The sequence below is a fragment of the Eretmochelys imbricata genome, chromosome 1, assembly GCF_965152235.1.
Source record: "Eretmochelys imbricata isolate rEreImb1 chromosome 1, rEreImb1.hap1, whole genome shotgun sequence".
NCBI lineage: Eukaryota > Metazoa > Chordata > Testudines > Cheloniidae > Eretmochelys > Eretmochelys imbricata.
In genome coordinates this window covers 237,412,571-237,434,696 of record NC_135572.1, presented here as the reverse complement: position 1 = coordinate 237,434,696, position 22,126 = coordinate 237,412,571, and the positions used below count along the sequence as shown (strand labels likewise).

The following is a 22,126-nucleotide window of genomic DNA, read 5'->3' as shown; positions in this document are numbered from 1 at the left end:
CACACTTTGCTTGTTATTGGATCACACCTACTCCTTTTATAATCAAAGTAAACTCGCCTCCACACTCTGACACATTCCGTGCGCCTGCTATTCCCTGTCCGTCGTTACTTGGGCAAGGTTCACAAGAAAGTTGACCTTCTGTGTCTTGGTATGTTCCTGGTGAGCAAGGAAGGCACTGATTATGTTCTCCACTATAATAGGTTCCCATGCTGCAGGTAACTGAGGAAAGAAAAGCAGAATCTACTTAAGGACCTTCATTTTGATAATGTAGCTTTGCCTTCTTCGATTCACCCCACCATTACCAATGACACTTTGCAGATTTTGGGCCAATGGAACTAGGTCAATCAATGGAACTAGGTCAATTTACAACAGCTGAAAAGATTCATCCTGTATTGTTTAAACCATTAAATGATATTTTACTAGATTTGAACATTTATCAGACATATGCTTCCAAAAGAGTTAACTCAGTTTTAAAAAAATATGTTGTATTTACAGCAAAATGCTCTTTCATAATAGACGGAGAAATAAGTGAATTTTTCATTCATAGTAGATACATGTAAATGGTGATTTTATGGGAGTTGTAGACACAAGATCTACAGTCTGAGGACATGATCAGTTGACATAACGATGTTAAGGATTTCTCCAAAGGCAATGCATCCCATCTCATATTTTATACTTCCTGACAGTGACATGGTTTAACTGGCAACCATTCTAAACACAATACATTAATCCATATTTTCCTACTGAAAAAGGACATTTCCTTAAACATTTTATAGCATTAGGTTTATGGGGTAAAGCTTAAGGGGCTGTTAGACTAGAATAGCTAAAATTTTCAACCCAGCCTCTAAATTGTAGTATGTGTGTGTGTGTGTGAACCAGGTAATCAGACATCTGTCAAATCCACATTTGCAAATTCTATTCTTTTTGAATGTAAACAACTGGCTGTGTAAAAGTTAACTGAAAAATGTATAGTTGGGTTTTGAAAATTTGACCCAAAGTAACTATAGTGGTGTGGTTAGCAGGAAAAAAAGTTATATTATTGGTGAATTAGGAACATAGTGCCAAGAACTAGAGTAAAAGGGTTAGCACCAGCATCTGGCTAAAGTCTGGCAACTTGGAAAACAGATAAGCCAGACTATCCTTGTTCCACATAGAATTAGACCAGGGGAACCTGTTTTTGGTTTCTCTAGATTATCTAAGTATCTAACAAATTTACTATATGGCTTACTGTTGACCAGTTAATTTTAAGGGGTTTTTATTTTTGGGTGCTGTTGGTCGAATAGAATTCCAATTTTTCTGGGACTTACCACATTTTCCATCCTGCAGCACTTGCCCTGTACTGCATGCTTCATGTCCTTCAGTAGCCTTAGCTGGCTTATGAGCCACTTCGTACTCTGTCCCAGAAAACTGAATGTAAAATTGCTGTTTGTTAATAGATTTTCTCAATGTTTTGATTGCAGTTTGCAGCTTCTGCTCCATCCTTTTCCGCACACAGTCAAGGTTACAGGTGTCTAGGTGGGAAATAAGAAGAAAACTAGAAGCAACTGAGATTCATGTTTAAGCAGAGTTGCTTAGTAAAAAATTCTCAACCAGCAAAATTCTCTGGTACTTGGTCCACTTCTCTTTATACAGCAAGTCGCAAAAAAGTTGTATTTTTTTCTTTAAACGCTAGCATCAACTGGCTAAGTTAGCTTTAGGCCGTCTGGAAGGGACAGTCAAGCACTCTGTGCTCTGGCAAACTAAACTTCCCGATCCATAACTGCACATGGAGCTCTGATCTTGCCTCAATCCTAGCATAAAAAGCTTCAAGTTTGGTTCTATTGACTTTCTATAGACAGGGATATAGTAAACACATCACATCAACTGGCAGAGCTAAGCTGGCATCAAGTGCGCATACCCTGCACTGTTATGGGTTATGGCAGTGACTATTGCTACGTGGATTCCTGGAGGTATTAGTAATTGTCCTCCACAGTGTATTTCCAAGGGTTTTATCCAGTTCAGTTCTAAAAGACTCAGATAGTGGGTTCTCCATAACTCTACTTGAAAATGTTAATCCATAGTTTAAAAACACTCTGGAATATTGAAATATTTATGATAGCACAAATTTCTATTTGATTTTATATCATGATGAAAAGGAGTACTTGTGGCACCTTAGAGACTAACAAATTTATTTGAGCATAAGCTTTCGTGAGCTACAGCTCACTTCATCAGAAGCATGCAGTGGAAAACACAGTGGGGAGATTTACATACACAAAGAACATGAAACAATGGGTGTTACATTACACACTGTAACAAGAGTGATCAGGTAAGGTGAGCTATTACCAGCAGGAGAGCGGGGAGGAAAAAACCTTTTGTCAAGATAATCAAGGTGGGCCATTTCCAGCAGTTGACAAGAATGTGTGAGGAACAGTAGGGGGAGAAATAAACATGGGAAAATAGTTTTACTTTGTGTAATGACACATCCACTCCCAAATGTTAGACCCTGGAGAGCCCTAAACAATTCTCCCCATCCTGAATCTTCTCCACATGGCTGCCACAATGTAGGTATGTTGAAATGCATGATAAAACATGTTTGATTTTCAGACTGGAGTTCAGCAATCTATATTCTAGGAGATGTCTTTGTAGCCGATGGTGTGAGACATCTCCTAAAAGGAAGCAGCAATGAGCCAATACTGTATCAATGAATGTATCTCTCATTAGTAGAGATGAATCCAAATCAAATACGAGGATCTAAATACCGCTGAACTTTGTAGAAGTTTGGCTCCAGATCCAATCTTTGGGCCCATCTGCAGCTATTAGCTGAATTTCATACTGCATTCTAGTTATCCTGACAGCAGAACTTCCACTGAAGTCAATGGAAGTTCTAAGTGGGGATGTGCTGTTCCATTATGGTTTGGGTAATGTGCTTTGTAGACAGGCCTGGTGAAACAGCAGCAGAGAAATACTGGCAACTGTTGATCACAGTGAGGCACTGCTATACAATTTCCCCACAGAACACCAGAAAAGATATTCCACACACCTGAGACTTCCTCAGATTTCATCTCCACTTCAAATTCGGCAGTGATATGGGACACTTCTTTCGATGGTGACTTGCGGCCCCGACGCTTTTTCTTGGAGGAATCACACTTGAGGTTCACAAAGGTCACCTGGCAGTTGTCTGTACAAGGGAATTGACCTCCTTTGCATAACAGAAGTGACATGGAAGAGAAATCAAGTAGCAAGGTAGCAAGTGAAAGCTGGTGTGTGATATTTCAGCTGGGTTAACATTAATGCTCTGGCAGATTTTGTAACATTCCACATGCATTGTTAGACATACCCTTATTTGTGTAATTTTTGCTTTGTGTAAGTGAGGGCAGGAAAAGAAGCCCATACAGCACAGACGATAGAATGGCAATGCTTAGCTGTGTGTTGATACTGTTTGTGTCTTTAATAATGATAATAAATATTTTCCACATACTCTGTCTAAGGCTATGGAAGCTCTTTTCAAACATTAGTTAAAAGTCAATGTTGTTATGCTTAGTTTATTGATGATTAAGTCAGAGTGTTCACTTGCATAATGTCACATTACAAGAGAGAGGCAGAGCAAAGACCAAATTTAGAAGTATGGCTTCCCACTTGTGTTCTAGCCACTCGGCAACATTGTGATTCTGTTCTAGCCACTTGGCAACATTTATATTGTGATAACCATATGTTATGTTATTCACGTAACTGAAGTAGCATAGCTTAGATCGATTTACCGCAGTAGTGTAGACAAGGCGTCAGTGTCACAGTAGCCTTTCCAGTGCTGTAGTGCACGACTCTACAACACCAAAGCCACCAAAAGTATTTCATTTTGGGTATGGTATTATATTATGTAATCTTATTGTGTAATCATACAATTGGTAGCATTAATTCAAGTCAGACGAAATTAGAGATACAAGGCAAATAGCTAGCAAAGTATAAAGCAAATACAGCCAAGAAAATACACTTACAATATGGGCTGAAAAAGAATTTCTGTGACTTTCAAAATGGTTTTGATAGCCAAACATTATAGAAAGAAAACAACCATCATGACAAAATAGCATTTTAAGCAATAGAATAATTACTTTACTGGTGCTTTGAAAATTAGAGAGAGGAGAATATTTACATTGTAGGTTAACATAAATTATTAAATTAAATGAAAAACAATCTTCAAATCCTATTATATTATTCTATTGTTTTTATTTAGTGTTCATGTATGATTTTTTTTTTAAATAAGGAAATTCCCAGACAAATCTATGTTAAAAGGGAATTAAGATTGAGAGTACATATCAGTAATTTAGAGTAAAATACATTCCTGGGATGTTGCAATTATACCAAAACTAAGCATTGTAAACCCAGGAAATTCAGAATTAACATATTTGGACTTCTTTTAAATTTAACTGTACGGTATGGAAATACACAATTAGGGCACCCAAACAACCTTAACTCTGCCCTGCAGTGACACTACAAGGAAAAAAGAAAAGAAAAAACCCTAACATATCTTTAAAAATAATTTGCCATAATCTACTCAGGGAAATCTACAAAAAACTCAAACCAGAAGCCTGTAATTGATGTGCAGGTAAAGTCCCAGGTCTATCTGTTGCAAAAGCATTCCAGACTAGGACCTCAATTGATAGGAGTGAAAGGCTATCTAGTTTGTGCAAGGCAAATGCCTGTTTTGACTTCACTTGACATCTCAAAGCTATGCCTTGGTATATGTAATTAAAAATGGTTAGATTTTTTTCACTTAAAACCTCTCTTTTCTGTTCAAATTTGAAAAAGATGCTCAGGATGAACCTTTTCTGTGTTCCTATTAACAGCCTAGATTATTAAAGTGGAAACAAACAGTTCTCACAATCTACTTGCCATTTCACTATTTATGTTGTTTATTTACTTTTTGTCCTTCACTCTATTTGGTCACTCAGTCTAGAATGGTCAATCTCACTTTTGTATTTAGTCAGCTTCTCTTTCTTGATCCTATACTCACAATCGGATAACAATCCCACTCTACTGAGATTGCAGTTACTACATGGGAATGTTTAAATTATAAGAAAGAAAAACTTTAATTAAAGAATTCATGAAAATATTTATACTCATATCAAGATTTGTAAAAATCAAATGCTCGGACTTCATTTCTGATTTTGCCAAAATTAGAAATTATGTTTAACTCTCTCCACTTTCTTGATTCTTTTTGTAACACCATAGCCTAACGTTCCAGTATAAGGGAAGCAAACTGAAGAGGGCATGGTAGATTAGATTTAGATTATAAGATTTCCTGTGCAGCTGCTGTCTCTAGTGTTTAGGTACAGCCCCCAGCACAATGAGACCCCAATCCTAGCATAATAAAATTAAATTAGTAATAATAATATGTCTTGCTATCATAAATTTTCTTTTAGAAATCTAATTCTAGGAAAGAAAAACAAATTTAGCTGACATGGTGTAATTCCACTTCCCCTTGGCCAGTAGCTACCCATCTCATGGGAATTCTACCACTAACGATGCTAGAAACTTAGCAAGACCACCTGAATTCATGAGATTTCTGCCATTTGGGGCCAATACCTGGCAAAAACAATGAAGTTTTCAGCACTGTCAAATCTAAAACCTAGCCCAATTCAGTTTGAATCTGAATCCTGGTCTGAACCTAACTAAGGTCCAAATCTGTAAACCATAACTTTCTCCATCTGCACAATAATCACAAGTTATCAAAACAAACTAAAAGAACCATTGGTGACTCTCTGCTTATGTGTTATGAGAAATGACATACCTATAACAGCTTGCTTGCCAACGTCTTTAATCTTTTCTTTGCTGCGAGGCCGTAAATGGCACTTTGCATCTTTAATTTTAAAGCGAGCTTTCTGCTTGATTGGTGGGGCTAATGAATCTGTTGAAATAAAATTAAAAGTTATAATTCCTAATGTAGTCTTAAAGGGCCCTGGCACCTATTTTTGAAATGAAGCTGTAGTCTTCTTGCAACATAAAGGAGAGACAGGACTTGATGAATCTATAACTCTTTATTTACCTTGTGTACGTTCTATATGTGACTCTTGCATTCGTTTCCATAAAGCTACTTTTCCCACAAACTGATAAGAATAGTCTCAGGCCCACAGAGTCTCATCAGCCAATGAGAGTTTGTTCAGTGAATGTGATTATACCCTGATATTCAGCGAGTGGGCAGAGATCTGAAGAAACTAACTGAACTGGCATTCTTCCTTGCAATCTTACCTGTGCAGTCTTGGTGGTGTTTGGCTGAATTAATTTCTTACTCAGAATAAAACCAATTGCTGTAATTTTTCTAACTCAACTCCTGACTCCCCAAATTACTGAGGATTTGATTCCAATCTCATTTACGCTAATGTAAAATTAATTAAATGGAGTTACACTGTTGGCAGTTTAAAACTATCCCTTGCCTATATGGCAAAAAGAACTGCCTTTAAGTAGGTTTCAGAGTAGCAGCTGCGTTAGTCTGTATCCGCAAAAAGAAAAGGAGTACTTGTGGCACCTTAGAGACTAACCCATTTATTTGAGCATAAGCTTTCGTGAGCTACAGCTCACTTCATCGGATGCATGCAGTGGAAAATACAGCAGGGAGATTTATATACGGCAGAGAACATGAAACAATGGGTGTTACCATACACACTGTAACGAGAGTGATCGGGTAAGGTGAGCTATACCAGCAGGAGAGCGGGCGGGGTGTGTGTGTGAACCTTTTGTCGCGATAATCAAGGTGGGCCATTTCCAGAGTTGACAAGAACGTGTGAGGAACAGTGTGTGTGTGGGGGGGGAGGGGAGAGATAAACATGGGGAAATAGTTTTACTTTGTGTAATGACAAAGTGTATATAAATCTCCCCACTGTATTTTCCACTGCATGCATCCGATGAAGTGAGCTCAAATAAATTTGTTGGTCTCTAAGGTGCCACAAGTGCTCCTTTTCTTTTTGCCTTTAAGTACTTTACTGCAGTCTGTGGCTCGCAAGCTCTATTCTCCCTCTTACACTCAAAACATATCTTGCAGTAGCAGCTGCTGATGTTAAATTTGCAGGACTCTGCAAACGTTGCTACACAACTCAGAATTGACTGGAAAATGTAACAGTTCCTTGCCTTTCTAGCAAAGATAACTCCCTTTGAACCATATAATTGTAGCTGAAAAACCTAGACCCAATCTCTCTCCTTCCCAGTCAGCACAGACTTCTTCTGATGAGAGCACTAACAGACAACACACTTCGAACTGACGCTAAGTCTCACGCATGCTCAGCAGGGCGCCAACCGCTTTTCCTGTAGCATCACTTGTGCAACCTATTCGTTATCTACTTTAAATGTCCAATTTACATTTTAAAGGGATATCAGGCTTATCTACCTCCCCTCTGACAGGCAGCTCAGTTTTATTGCTCTGCTTATCCACATCCTACATCAACTAAGCTCATACCCCCACACCTCCCAATATACATTATGTATACATAAAATCTTTATTTATAAAACTGGAAAATACAACCAGAAGATTAATCAAGTCTCTATTCAAGGAAAATAAGCAGTGAAATATCTAGCGTCTTGAAAACTTAACATCAGCAGATGCTTATAGTTAGTTGTCCGATGCTTCCCATGCTAACGTCCTGTTTTCAATTGCTTATAACTTAGCTGAACTTTAACCACTGGGGCTGAAATTTTCTATGTGGCATGTCTGCCTCAGACTGGCTTATTTTGAAAAGTTTTAGCAAAAATAGTTCAGCCATTTTGGAGAACAAGATTAGGGAAAAATATATTTGCCCATGTTAAATAAATTCTTACAGCCATTTTGTTGAGAAGCTCTGGCACCTCCATGCTCTGGAGCTGGGATTTAAAATTTAGTGCGAGGGTGGGGGTACACCCTGGTGCCAAGAGTGTGCCTTTTATTGCCCTTGTGAAAATTTGGCCACCTTACAAAATGCAGTTTGCACATGCTCAGTTAGAGACCTGTTAGAATTTGGCAGCTACATTCTCAAAAATTCCATCCTCATGAACATGGTCCAGCCCCTCAAAACTCCTATATGTCAACTGGACTGTGCATGTGCCATACCCCCCCAGCTGACTGAACATATTTCTGCCCAGGATCACTAGAAACAATAGTATGTGATCACGTAGCTAAAGATGGGAATCCTAATGCATATTCATAAGGGGGCCTAAGGGCTTGCACAAACAACCTTAATTCTGGCATTTCCTAACTTTTGAGTGCTCAACTTTCAACCCTAACATTCTTTTAAAATACGTTTTTGGATGTTATTTATATGTTATATATCTATCAATATCTAGATATATTAGAACTACATGTGCACACACATGAATTGTGTGGTACATACCTGCACAACTGGGAAGTGTTGTGTTGCGTTTCTGCTGGGCTTTGCCTTGCTGTACTGAAACTCCACAGCTCAGTGTGTAACTATTCTCTGAATCTGAACAGAAATGAAAAGGTGGATGCAGAGTGAGGCATATGCAAAAAATCCTTTCTGACACATTCCCCTCACTCTTCACTAATCAGCACTAACACGCAATTTTTGAATAATCACATCAATTATCTACTTTGTGTGTCTGATTAACATTTGAAAGGGTTGAATGGACTTGGGTTTGCCAAAGTTTACCTGTTTCCTATTGTTGACTACAAACTTTATGTTCTTCTATCACTGGAATTCCACATCTTATACACAAGGGGGGATGCTAACCATGAATCATTTAAGGGCAATGATCAGCAAATACTTTATTGCATTTTTACCTCACAGTCACTGGGCTTTGATAATCTCACTTAATTCATAAATACATTACATGCTTTACTGAGTAATTTTAATTTCAGCATTTTGATGGAACTTTTAAAAGAAAAATATAAAACACGTAGGGCCATAAATAGGGCTTATTCACTGCATGGTCAAAACTGTGCATTTGTGTGCACAAATTAGGTAAAGAGTTTCACCTATCTCTGCTAGACTGATAATAAAACTAGAATCTCTGCACAGCATTTAATAGTACCAAAAGCAAATACAAAAGGACCATATTGTATATAAATCTTTGAAGGGGAGAGAGAAGATGTAGGAATAGTTAATATTAAATTAAAAAAAACCCTATGTAGCGAACCGGAATCTGCAGTAAGTGATACAGCAAAATATAGGCAAAAAAGATGAGGTAACTGGTCGTGCATGTATAATTGAGATGCAGCCGGACTAGTTTTGTAACAGTTGATTCTAGCCTCATAGTTGATGTAGCAAATAACACAGTTAAGGATGGGTTTGTTGCCATGCAGTTTATTTTCAGTCTCAAGTGTAGGAAGCCTTCTGCCACAAAACTAGATCTGATAGAGAATGTCCATTTGTTGTATGTGTCTCAGGATAAAGTTAAGGTGAGGTAAGTGCTCTGTTCAGCTATCCCATTGCTCTGCCAAGTCCCTGTGTGAGCAATGAAATTCTTTGCTGTTTGGCCCTGGAGTTTAAGTTGTTCATTATGACCTACAATACCTTAATTAGCCAGGAACTTGCCTGAGACCTCCTTTCTCTCCATGACATATTGCCACTGTTGGGCTGCTGGCAGGGTGTGTGCATGAGGGCCCTGCTTCTTTGGAATTCACTCCCCATCCTTGTCCTACTACCCAGCTAGGCTGACTTGAAGGATATAAGGTACAGTCCCTCTTTCTAAGCAGATATCTGGGGAGGGCTGAGGTGGCTCTACTGCTCTTGTGAAGAGCTGGCTGGAATTTGCTGAAATTAATGATTTCGTTTGTTCAAGTTTCCGGAATTTGCTGAATTGATACTTTAATTTAGTCAAGTTTCTCGTTAGCATTGTATCCTAGATAATGCATTAGTCCTTCACAGCCTTTCACTATATTTTAGTACTTCTTTTAGTGGTTTTTCAAATGTCACCTATATTTAATTAAGTAGGGCTCAATCCTGCAATGAGAATTGGGGGTGCTTAGCAAGTCACAGGATCAGGCCCTTAGAACGGGCTGTAACAGTCTTCAATGAACATTTGCACATGTACTTTAATCGGCAAGTAATATTTTCCCCCTTGTATTTGTTCACAGTAAAAACTTAATGAAAGCGTTATGAATACAATAAAAGAAAAAAGAAAACAAGGTCTCCTTATGTGCAGAAGTAGATATGAAAATGCGACATTGTACCAACCTGGAACAAAAAGTGTCTTGGAAGGGCATGACAAAAAGCAGCTCTCTATTCCTCCTGATTTACTACAGATGAGTTGAGCCTTAGGAGCTGGTTTGGCATTTGGGAGGCATTTCACCATCTCTGAGGAAGAAGAAATAAAAAAAAATCAGCCTGACAGCCTTAATAGGCTGCTCCCTGGCCACAGCAAACCATCATATTACTAGCAGAGAGAGGCATGAGCACTCATCCATGTCCAAGCATCCCGAAGCTTTGTGTATGTTGGGGGGAGAATATCTGGTATCTGAACTTGGATCTGGACTTAAAGTTTGCGCCTGGCTCATATCTTTATAATAAGCTGAGCCCAAACTCTGCATCAGAAAATCCCCCAATACTGGAATGCTCCAAATCCAGATCTAGATTTTGAAGCTCGGGTGCACTGCTCGTTATTAGAGCAATTCAGTGCAAAATCTAGTCACAGAAGTGGGTGGGTAATAGTATTCATATGAGATCCCTTGCCTTTCTTTCAGTAATATTACCCTATTCATGGTGTACCATGGCTCCCACTGCAACAACAAACAGGGGAGTCACTCTCACTAAAACTTTTTTATTGAAATTCTTGACAGAGTAATGTTTCCCATTTCCCATCTCCAGCTCTCACTGACTATGCTCCCAGCACCTCTTTCTTTTTAATTCCAGCCCTCAACTTCTTCATCTTGGAATAGAAAACCTCCAAGAGGGCTGAGATGTTTCAGGAAGTACTAGGGGTGAGTCAAGCTTCCCCCTGAACCAATGCCCCAGCACAATGCTTTGAAGAGACACTGTGCTACAGAACAGGACATATTTCAGATGACACCCAAATAGAAGTTCTGACCACTTCGTATCAGTATAAGTACCCCTGGCACGTGTTTTTAGAGAAGTGTAACTCTTGTGCTCTGGAAGCATGCCAATAAATTGTAATTCCTACCTAAATCCCCCCCCACCCCCGCCAGTTTCTTTACAGGAGAAAGGCAGAGTCTTCTATAGTGTTTAGTTTAATAACTGCTAATTAAAGTTTCATTTGAATAAGGTATTCCTCATTTCCCGTCCTGAACTGTTATGCAATTGTACTGTGAGCTGTTGAATAATTTCTGGGATTCAGTGCAGAAGTGACTGCATGTCAGTAATGGATTAAGTGACCCTATTAAAAGATTTAAATTGAAATCCCTTGAGATGGAAGGAATTATTTTAAACATAAATCATTATTATAAATGTAAATTACAGTTATGTGCATTTCTCATCTGTAGCCACTAGGTGTCATCAGTATCCACACCAACGTTATGATACCTAAACACTTTTCTTTTGCTCTCTTTTATAACCTATATTTTGTTTGAACTAAGGAGTTGAAGGGTTGTTAGGCCCTTCTTCAAGCAGATATTAAAGGGTAAAGTGGGTTTTCAAACTACATCAAGTTTTTGTATGGCTAATCTTGCTTAAAATGTACACAAAATCAGAGGGACATATATGGGTATGTGTACACTGCCATCAGAGTGATGACCGTGGCATGGGTTGGAATACCCATGCTGACATGGCTAAAAATAGCAGTGAAGATACAGCAGCACCAACCCCGATGCAAGCTAGCAATGTGTGTACTCACAGGATCCCTGGTGGGATTGCACAGCTAGCTCTGAAGCCCGTGCTGCTGCATCTTCACTATTATTTTTAACCCTGCTAGCTAGAATAAAGTTAGCACAGGTATATCAACCCGTGCTGCAATCAATGTAGCCCTATGTCTCTGAGGCCACTTTCTCCTGATTAGTTTCCTGACATACCTCATTCGACGGTTCTTGCTTTATAAGATCCCATTGGCTGAACCCTGCTTTCCTTCCTGCTGGTCTCCAACACCGCAACTATACTGCTTTGTGTGCTTTGGCACTGTGGGCCTAGAAGTTCACCACATAACAGCAGCGACTGGGAGTTTTGAACTGCAGCATCAAAACCCAATGGAATGACAGCCATGCCAGTCTGGGATCCACCCGTGCTAGTCTGCCAGGTTCAAAACTAAGCAGGGCCCAGATAAAATAGACCAATTAAAATGGATTAGTTGAACAATCTTGGCTGGCTTGTGCTGAGTAAAATGGGACCACGGGTTAGAGCAAGGGTCCTGGGACAGAGTCCAGATATCTGCATTATATTGCTGGCTTCACTGATCTATTTTGTAAATGTTTGTAAGTCCCTTCAACCTCTCTTGATTTCTGAATCTGGAATAAGGGAATAATCATACTTATCTCCCTCACAGGACTGTTTTGATGCTTAATTGAGTAAAGTTTGTAAAACACTGAGATCTCCAGACTGAGAAGATTATAGAATACAAACAGTTACTATTGAGCAAAAGAGGATTCTGTAGTTTGAATGTTCATGAGTTACTTAGCATTCACTATCATTAGATCATCTCATCCTCCGCCTCCTGATGCTCATATATTCTCAGGTTGTAACAGTAGTTTATAACATAGTTTTCGCCACACTATGCTGGTAAAAAACAAGGAGATCAGCAGAAAGATTATGCTCATAGTAATCCTTGTTAGAAATATAGGGAAGAGATCTTTGTCCAACAAATAATGATGGACAACATCCGTCAAGAAGAATGTTTTATTTTTAGTCTTCCAACAAGGTATTACAAAGAATAAAGAAAAATTTATGACTATGAAAATACTCTTAACAGAGCCTTTTATTGTGGGAACAATTTTTTTTCTATAAAATGAGGGGGAATACAATACAATATATTATTGGTGTAATTATATACTAGATCTCAAAAGATTATCATTCCTGCTGTTAGTTTATGGCTCACTTCTGAGGACTAGTTTGTACAGTGGCAGGGTGACAATCTAGATGATCTAGAAAGAATTTTCCATCTCTAGTTCCTGTAACAATACTTAGCTTTTATACAGCACTTTTCTTCTATACATCAGAAAGAACTTTAAAAAGAAAAGTGGGGAAACTGAGGCACAGAATGGTGCGGTGACTTGGCTGTGATCACAGAGAAAGCCAGGAGCAGAGCTGGAAACAGAACACAATCCCCTCATTTCCAGCCCAGTGTTTTATCCACTTGACCAAACTGCCTTCCCTAGATAGATGGGTAGATTCTATAAAGTAAACTTCCTTATCTATTGTTTTATCTGGCTATCAATACATGCTTGGCAATTATATTAATTCCTAGCAGTTTTAAATCTAAACACAGGTTTGGGTTAAATGATTTCTAAAATGTCAGCTCCATCATTTAAAAAATATAATTCCTATGACATTGGCAGAACGGGGCAGATGACGTCTGTTTTGTATGATAGGGAAATATTGTGGAATGTCAACATGACTTCACTTTGTTATTCTTCAATGTTTTTATTAGCTATCCATCTCTGTGCCTTTTCCTTAGGCATTGCCTGTCTTATAAGGCAGTTGAGTCACTGTACTTGAAGCATGGTGGCATTTCATGCATCAGATATACTGAACTCATATTACGCTTTATTTTAGCCAAAAGGCCAAGGAGCAGTCAGGCAGTTGGGAAGAATCTCTGTTTTCAGAGGTTTCTAGGCTGGCTTCAAAGATCCACTCTGGAATGGAAGTGGGAAGACAAGATCTCAGTGCAGGAGTGATGTTTGGCCATAATCCTGCAAACACGAATGCATGGGAGTAGTCTCGTAGGGAGATTACTCAGAGGAAGTTATACACATGCCTAAGTATTTGTAGTTTGTTCTTTGGGGTGTGTATGTAAATTCTTCTCCTCACAAAGTCTGCTCTGTTATTTTAAATAATAAAAAGTATAACAAAACAAAACAGCCCCAAAGGCCAGACTAGTGTCTCTATGGCTTGTGGCCTCAGGCATTCATGGTCAACCTTTTCTTGGAGAGACTTCCCCTAGGGATAAGAGGAAGTTCAGGCTATGTGTCCATTCCATCACTGACCTCTGTCAATTAATGCTTATTAGTGTTAGCGGTGGTTGCCATTTTGTGATGTGGACATGTCCTTTAGAAACTGATAGGATATAATCAATTGATATCACACAGGCCACCACAGAGCCTTAAATAAAATCAACCTTTAGGGTTATAATGTGCTGCTGTTTTAAACACATGGCAGACCCTGTGGTCCTCACTAAGCCAGAACACTGACTGGAGTAAGTGGGTGTTATGGCTGAATGAGGAGTGCAGGAGCAGGCCTTAATATAGCTATCAGAAGGTGCTCAGGTAAAAAGAGTTTTACCATTGTTAATGATAGGTTAACCTAACGAAACATCACCCACTTCAGAAATATGTAAATCAAATGAAAATACGTTTAAGAGATAGTGCCAGAAGACTTTGTCCCAGCACACCAGCTTCTGTTGTGTTTAAAATTAGACCCATAATACTGCAAAACACAAGAAAAAGACCTGGATGTGGCTGTAATAGAAGTTTATCATGGAGTACCTGACTACACACACTGAGTGTCAGACTCCAATGTGGTCCATCAAAAATAGGTTTCTATTTCTGACCTTTCCAAGTTATTGTACCCAAGTGGAAAACGGGCAAGACGCAATCACATGAAAGTAAAAGTTACTTACTTACCAACACAGTCCTTTTTATTCCAGTGTAGCTTCTTTCCAGGTGGACAGACGCACTCATAGCTCCCCATTGTATTAATGCACCCATAGTCGCAGCTACCGTTGTTGATGCTACATTCATCAACATCTGAAAATATATTTAAACAGGTCAGTATAGTATTATACACTATGTAATACATACACATATATTGTGTACTAAACACATACTGCGCATAAGCCCATATGTCTCTATTATACATGTCATGTAGACATGTATTCATATCATAATTATATATAAATATGTATAATGCAGACAGCAAAACATTTTAGTGCAAAGAATATTTGAGTATCCTTATACAGACACTCACACAGCCCCTAATCCTGCAAAGACGTATGCATGTGCTTAAATTTACCTACTATAACTGGTCACACTAAAATTCATGGAATTACTCACAATACATAAAGCAGATGTGTAACTCACTGCAGGATTGGAACCATAATGCATATTGTACGATACTGATAACTTCAAAGCAGTACATCTCTGTGAGATTTAATTATTTTGACTTATCAGAAAGATACATTATTCATAATGTAAGTGTATAATATAGAGGAACAGAACTTATGTTTTAAAAGATGGATTACGATTAAGGGAGAAAATGCATATTTGATGGGAATGGGTATATTAAGCATAATTTGTTTAGTCTACTGCTCAGATGGTATTAATGAAAAGAAGGAGTCTTGTTATAGCAGGCAAAGCAATTACCAAAAATGTGTCAACTGATATTCCAGTAAAAGGCTTTAAACTTTAGAAATATTTGTTCAGAATTAAGCATTACTTGTTTAATTTACTCAATCAGCGTTTATGTAAGATTTCATTTATATCCTGGAATAATACACAGTAAAAGTATTCAGTGCTGTTGCAGCCATTGCCTGTATGAGCTTGAAAATAGACCCAGCTTTGAAATTAATTCAGTGATCATAATGTATGGTTGTTCCTAGACAGAAAAGTAAGTTTGGTTTTGGCCAGTATAAACCCATTATTCTGCAGTCATAAGGTAGTTAACAGTATATTCAGTGCTGTGTTGCCAACTCTCATGATTTTATTGCAAGTCTTGTGCTATCTGGTGTTTTTCTTCAAGCCCCAGATGTTGGAATCAAGAGACTGCATGAAAATCTTAGCTTTCATTTTTTTTTTAAAAAAGTAAAGTTTCTAACCTCCATGGTTGTAAAGAAAAGCTGAGAAATATGAAGCAACTATGTCATAGAGGCTTAGAAAAAACAAACAACCCTGTCTCAGGAGATTTTTCTAAATTAATAATTGCATGATTTTGTAGGGCCTGACACAAGATTTTTGAATGTTTGGGGTTGGCAATACTCAAAAGTGAAATGCCAGCTCCCTGGCTCCCTGCCTGCCTGGAAGGCTCTTGTCAGTTTCACTTTTTGCCAGTAAAGCTGAGAAAAGCTTTCCTTGAGGGCTGTGGAGGCTGCACGCCCTGACTCTCTGTTTCTTCCCAGCTTCAGGAACTGGAGGGGCAGAGAGCTCTGGAGTGATCTGACTCACCTGCGTGGCAGTGGCTCTCTGCCTTTCTGGCCCTGGAACTGGGGGAAAGGGTGGATGGGGAGTCTGGGCACCCCAGCTCCCTGCATCTCCAGACTGGAACAGGAAGGTTCATGTCAGTTTCACAAAGGAAATTTCACAAAGGAAATGGACAAGATCCTTTCAGGAGAGCAGCTGGGAAGTTGAAAAATTCTGTTTTGGTTCTTCTGAAGTGGAATTTCTCTCAAAACCCTTCCCATGAAAAATTTAATATTTTGGAATTTTGACCCAACTGGGGATGAACATTTTTCAAAAACATTATTTTTTTTTGTGGGAAGGGATTTTTATTTTCTGGCCAGCTCCAAAAAAGACTCCTGGTTTCAAAGGTGCTGGATACTTGTAGCTTTTGTTGACTTCTATAGGCCTACTTGCATGACTAACTACATATCGTGAGGAGGGTTTGCACAGTCAGGCAGTGTCAGACTAAGGGTTATGAAAAATATACACTTTTAGTACAGATGGCCTTTACTGTAACATATGCTTCTAGCAGAGCTCCAGTGAGAGCAATAAGGGTTGTGCATGCAGATGGAGGGCATGCTATGGCCCATAATGCGGTGTGACAAAGCTCTGTCCTTGCCTCTGTGGGTCCCGCGTTTCCTGGTGGATTTTGCTAGCCTCAGAGGCTCACTGTGACCCTCCACATAACCCTTCTCTCTCTAGAGAAAAGGGTCACAGTCTACTGAGGCATTTTCATCATAAGCCAGTGAGGGAGGTGAGGAGAAGTTATCCTTCCTCTCTGTTGTCTCCCAGTCTCAGTGATTAATCGGGGGCAAAGGAGGGCCCGGGTCCACCCTCTACTCCAGGCTCCCAGCCCAGGGACCCTTTTAGAAACATGACATGTACAATTCCCTGGGCTACTTACCCCAAAGCAGCCCTCACTTCCTCAGGCTCCACTTCACCCTTACCTCAGGGCCTCCTTCCTTGTGCCTGATATGGTGTGTGCTACTCAGTCTCTCCAACAGCACAACTTCCTCCCACAGCTCCTGACATGCACATCCACCTGACTCACTGGGAGGCTTTTAACCAGTTTTAGCCAGCCCCTGACTGGCTTCAGGTGTCCCAATCAACCTAGCATTCTCCCTGCCTTCTGGAAAGTCCTTAATTGGCCCCAGGTGTCTTAATTGACCTGGAGCAGCTGCCATTTCACTTATCCTGGTACCAGGGATTTGTTTAGCCTGGAGCTAATATATCTATCTCCCACTACTTTTCTATAGCCATCTGGCCTTGCCCCGTCACAGTGGGCACTCCCTTTCATTATTAGATGCTACTAAAGAGAGAGAGAAAAAATAAGACTGAACTAGTTTGGAACAAATAGAATCCTGCCAATTCCCTGCCTCAGATAACACAAATTAAAAAGTTTATTAAGAACCAAACTTGAATTGAACCTTTTTGAGGTTCTGAAATATTTCCTCCAAGTCGTCTGAACTTTGATTTCTGCTCTGTGACACATGGACTATACCCACCATGATTTATTTATTCTATCATAAACATTCTTCTCCAGGAACAGATTAAACCTAATGACATAGGTCTGAGCTGCAAAGCTCAGCTCCAGATCAGGATCTGAACAAGGGTAGATTCAGATCTGAGATTTTGGTTCTGCCCATTATGGAAATAAGGCCAGCCATGATATTTGGATCTGAAATCAGTCTTGCCCAAAGTTTATGGGTATTTGGATCTAGGGTTTGGGTCATGACCCATCCCTTATTAAAAAACAAATGGGGCCTCTTTCAACCAAAACTTTGGAGTCTCCAGACAATATGCATCTCCTCTTCACTCCCTAACTGGCATAGATCCTCACAGCCCTCAGACCTGATCTTGCTTCTACAACTCCTGTCAAGTAGACTTTTCTTCCCAGTTCCTCAGCCCAGATGAACTCCTTGTACTTCTCTCACCCAGTTCCTGGATAGTTTTGCTATCTCATTAATTCACAGCATACATATGCTTTCTCCTCCTAGATAAGTAAGACATGGATATCATAAGTGGAGGTCTCAGTTTAACCCCACAAAAGCTGGGGAATTCAGAATTCAGACAGAAACAATGGGTCAAATTCTGCCTCAGTTACTCCTGTATGTATCAGCTTCAAACTGAGTTGTATGATCATTTAATCAACATCAGAATTTAACCCAATATCTTTGGTTTGCCCCATTATCCATTACCAGTGACAGACCTTGCTAGTAATATGTGGGGAAAAATCTTACATACAGTATTCATGTACCTCAGAATGGTGAACTCTTAGAGCCAGATTCTGCTCTCAGTAACTCCACTGGACTAAATGGACTTATCCTGGTTTTATGCTGATCAGCGTGTGACTGAGAGCAGAATTTGTCTCTGAACACTTTGCTTTTGTGGGTTTAAATTTAGACCCTTAAGATTATCTGAATATGCTTTTGTTTATAGCTTAATACACATTTTACTCAGCTTACACTTTGCATAATGTCAGGGTGCCCTGGCAAAAACACCAAACTCTGTTTTCAAACAAAACTTATTAGTTTTAAAGTAAAAAGAATGAATGGAAAATTCCTTTTGAACCTCAGTCTTTTCTAACTTTAATTTAGATTTAAGGCTGTAGGATGGAACGAATGGACTCTCATATATTGTGTGTTTACACTGTATTTTTATAATGCTGATCTGACTAGTTAAAAGCATCATTCAGAAGAAATACACTTAACATGTTCCACAAGAAAAACTATTGTTTTCCTTTGACCAGTATTTTTAAATGTTCAGGTAGGAGACCACAGAAATGCCTTAGAGTATGTCTGTGTTGCAGTTAAAAACCCGCAGCTGGCTTGTGACAGCCAACTCAGGCTCATGGGGCTTGGGCTGCGGGGCTGTTTAACTGCAGTGTAGACTTCCAGGCTTGGGCGGGAGCCCAACTCTAGGACCCTGTGAAGTGGGAGCGTCCCAGAGCTCAGCCTGCCATTAAACATACCCGCAGCCTGAGACCCATGAGCCCAAGTCGGCGGGCACAAATTAGCTGCGGGTGTCTAATTGCAGTGTAGACATACCCTCAGAGCGATGGTATGTACTGTGATACAGCTGCTGCGCAGTGGACTTAAATTCAAAAGTGGACATGAAATTCTCCATTCCTGACCATGCTGAGGTTGTTCCTATAGCAAAATTTATACAGCACATGCTATGTGAGGAAAAATGGCCACATGGCTACGATGCTGTCAAAACACCTTGTCAGATGATCTGCCAAACACCACTAGAAATTCCATACCCTGATCCAAATTACCAGCAGTTATGAATTAGATGTAAGAGATAGGTGTGTTTCATTAAGCATGGGACTGGGAATGAGTACACCTGATTTCTAGTCCTGACTCAAGAAACCTTTAGCAAGTCACAGAAGCTATCTGCCTCAGTTTCCCCATATATAAAATGGGGATTCTACTAACTTTTCTAACTCAAAGAGGAGGATTAATTAGATAATGTACGTAAAATGCTTTGGACAATATTTTGAATGTGGACAATATTTTGTAAGTGCTATGCATTAATAGCGAGGGGCAAAGGGCCAGATTTAAATTAACCAACTAATTAAGAATACATTGAAGGTAGTCTGATATAAATGGGGTGTTTTTATTTGTTTAAAAACAACAGAACTATTATATGTAATGATGTAGGTAAGAATACCATCCCTCTCCTATACCTTTGTATGTTGCTTGTCATCTGAGGTCCTGATCCTGCAAATACATGCATGATTCCCATCATGGGTTAAAAAGAGTTAAAGGCCAGTGAGCCATATTTATTACATCTGTGCTGCAAATAATTAGTTGCTTTTCAGACAACAAGGGCAGGACTAAGACGAGTCAGGTGACACTTGGGCCTTATAAAAGGCAGAGAGAGTTCACAGGGATGAGAAAGGCTCCTGGGAAGGGTCTAGAGCTAGGGTCTGCAGGAGACCAGAAGCTCAGGAAGACTCATTTGGAGGGAGCCAGTGCTCAGTACTGGAGCAGGGGAGAAGACTCCACAGTAATCCCAGAAAGGGGAGTGGGAACAGAATGGAGAAGATGGGCTGATCTGCAGGGACTTTGGGTGTTACTTAGACTTTTTTGTTACACTGAACTAGATGCTTCTCAGCTGGAGGGCTGTGTCATCCACAAAGGCAAATGGTCTTCAGGGGCTGGCTAGGGTGAGGACCCCTGCCAGAAGAAGCTCTGTGATAGAGGATACTTGCAGGAGTGAACATAATTGCTTACAGCAACTTTCCCACTGTGGAAAGCTATCTGCAGTGTTGTTATAGCCATGCTGGTCCCAGGATATTAGAGAGACAATGCATAGGTGTAGTTTGACTGCAATATTGCGGGGGGGGGGGAAGGGGGCAAAGTGCGTACGCACACACGTGTGTATGCTGAAGGGAGTTCCCTTGGCTCACTGGCTCTCTGCCCCCACCTGCAGCGGTACTGGGAAGCCGGTGCTGGGGGGAACAGGCCGGCTTAACAGAGGAGCCCCAGCTGCAGTGTCACTGCTCTGGTGCTGCTGCAGCTGCCTCCCTGCTGGGGCCGGGGATGTTGCTGCTGCCGAGGGGATGCCACATGCCGGGCTCCTGCTTCTCCCTGCCCATTCCCATATCCCGTTTCTTTCCCATCCCATCCCCCTTCCTGTAACCACTGTCCCCTGCCCCATCCCATCCCCTTCTCTTCCTCCTGCCCTATCCCACTGGCTCTACCTCTTCCCCCAGCCCTTTCCCCACCTCCTATATGCTCCCCCCCTCCCCCCGGGCAGATACTCACATGTACAGGAAGCAGGCAGGCCCTAGGACTCAGGAGGCGGCATCCACCTGCCGAGGCAGCGGCCCGTAGCGCAGGGGAAAAGCTGGCCCATCCCGCTCCCCGCGAGCCAAAACATGCTGGGGCGGGGGGAGAGGTGCAGCGTGGGAATGACAGAGCCCCCATCCCAGGCAAGCCGAGCAGAGCAAGCCCTGAAGGGCAGCTTGGTGCTCACAGAAATGGGGCAGGGGAAATGGCATATGACCCCATGTGACACCCCCTCACACACACTTTGCCTCTGTGTGTGGGGGCAATATCCCTCCACACCCCGCCAAACTAGGCCCAAGGAGACAAGGTGGGTGAGGTAATATTTTTTACTGGACCAATTTCTGTTGTTAAAGAGACAAGCTTTCAAGCTACACAGAGAAGACTTGAAGAAGAGCTCTGTGTAATCTCGAAAGCTTGTCTCTTTCACCAACAGAAGCTGGTCCAATAAAAGATAGCACCTCACCCACCTTGTCTCTTTCATGTGGAAGTTAGTCATGGGTGCAAATGGTTGCAGGGTCAGGGCTTTAGGCTGCAAGTTCTTCAGGGAGGGGACAATGTTTTCCTGTGTGCTTGCAAAATGCGGCACACAATGGTGTCACAGTCCTGCACTGTGATCCAGGAGGGAGGACTGTTGTGTCCATGTGGAGGCTCATTGACGTTAGTGAGGCTCCATGGAGATGCAGCAGTCACCTTGCATGGATAACGATGGAGGATGATAGTCTAAATTGGGGCCTTTGGATGCTACGGCAACAGAAATGTTGGATGGTCATTTTTCCAGTTACACTCTTCTCCCAGGAATATCTAGGCAGATTTGAGGCTCCATATTTTTGGTCATACCTGGCTAGGTTTATTTAGCTTTAATCTGATGTCCACAGTCTTTGCAAGGCAAATATCCTTGGCTCAGTAGATGATTACACAAAACAAAAATAAATATGTTAAAATCAGTCTCCAAACCTCCACAGTGTGTCATGCCGTACAGGGTGTAGCCTTTGTGACAGAGACACTCGAAACTTCCTGGGTAGTTGATGCAGGTCTGGTCACAAGTCCTTTCGAATGAGCACTCATCTATATCTGAATTCAGAGCAAATATTTTTAAAAAGTCAGAATGCAGTTATTC

General features: G+C 40.5%; 1 protein-coding gene across 1 annotated transcript in view; it reads right to left on the bottom strand.

Moving 5' to 3' along the window:
- Nucleotides 1-22,126, bottom strand: part of SCUBE1 (signal peptide, CUB domain and EGF like domain containing 1) — a 298,416-nt gene that overhangs the window by 28,081 nt on the left and 248,209 nt on the right. The window contains exons 10-17 of the mRNA XM_077807450.1: nt 21,964-22,080; nt 14,684-14,806; nt 10,137-10,256; nt 8,331-8,423; nt 5,765-5,881; nt 3,020-3,178; nt 1,308-1,511; nt 58-219 (exon numbers count right to left, since the gene is read on the bottom strand). Of these exons, the coding sequence (XP_077663576.1) occupies nt 58-219; nt 1,308-1,511; nt 3,020-3,178; nt 5,765-5,881; nt 8,331-8,423; nt 10,137-10,256; nt 14,684-14,806; nt 21,964-22,080 (1,095 nt within the window). The remainder of the gene's footprint in view (nt 1-57; nt 220-1,307; nt 1,512-3,019; nt 3,179-5,764; nt 5,882-8,330; nt 8,424-10,136; nt 10,257-14,683; nt 14,807-21,963; nt 22,081-22,126) is intronic.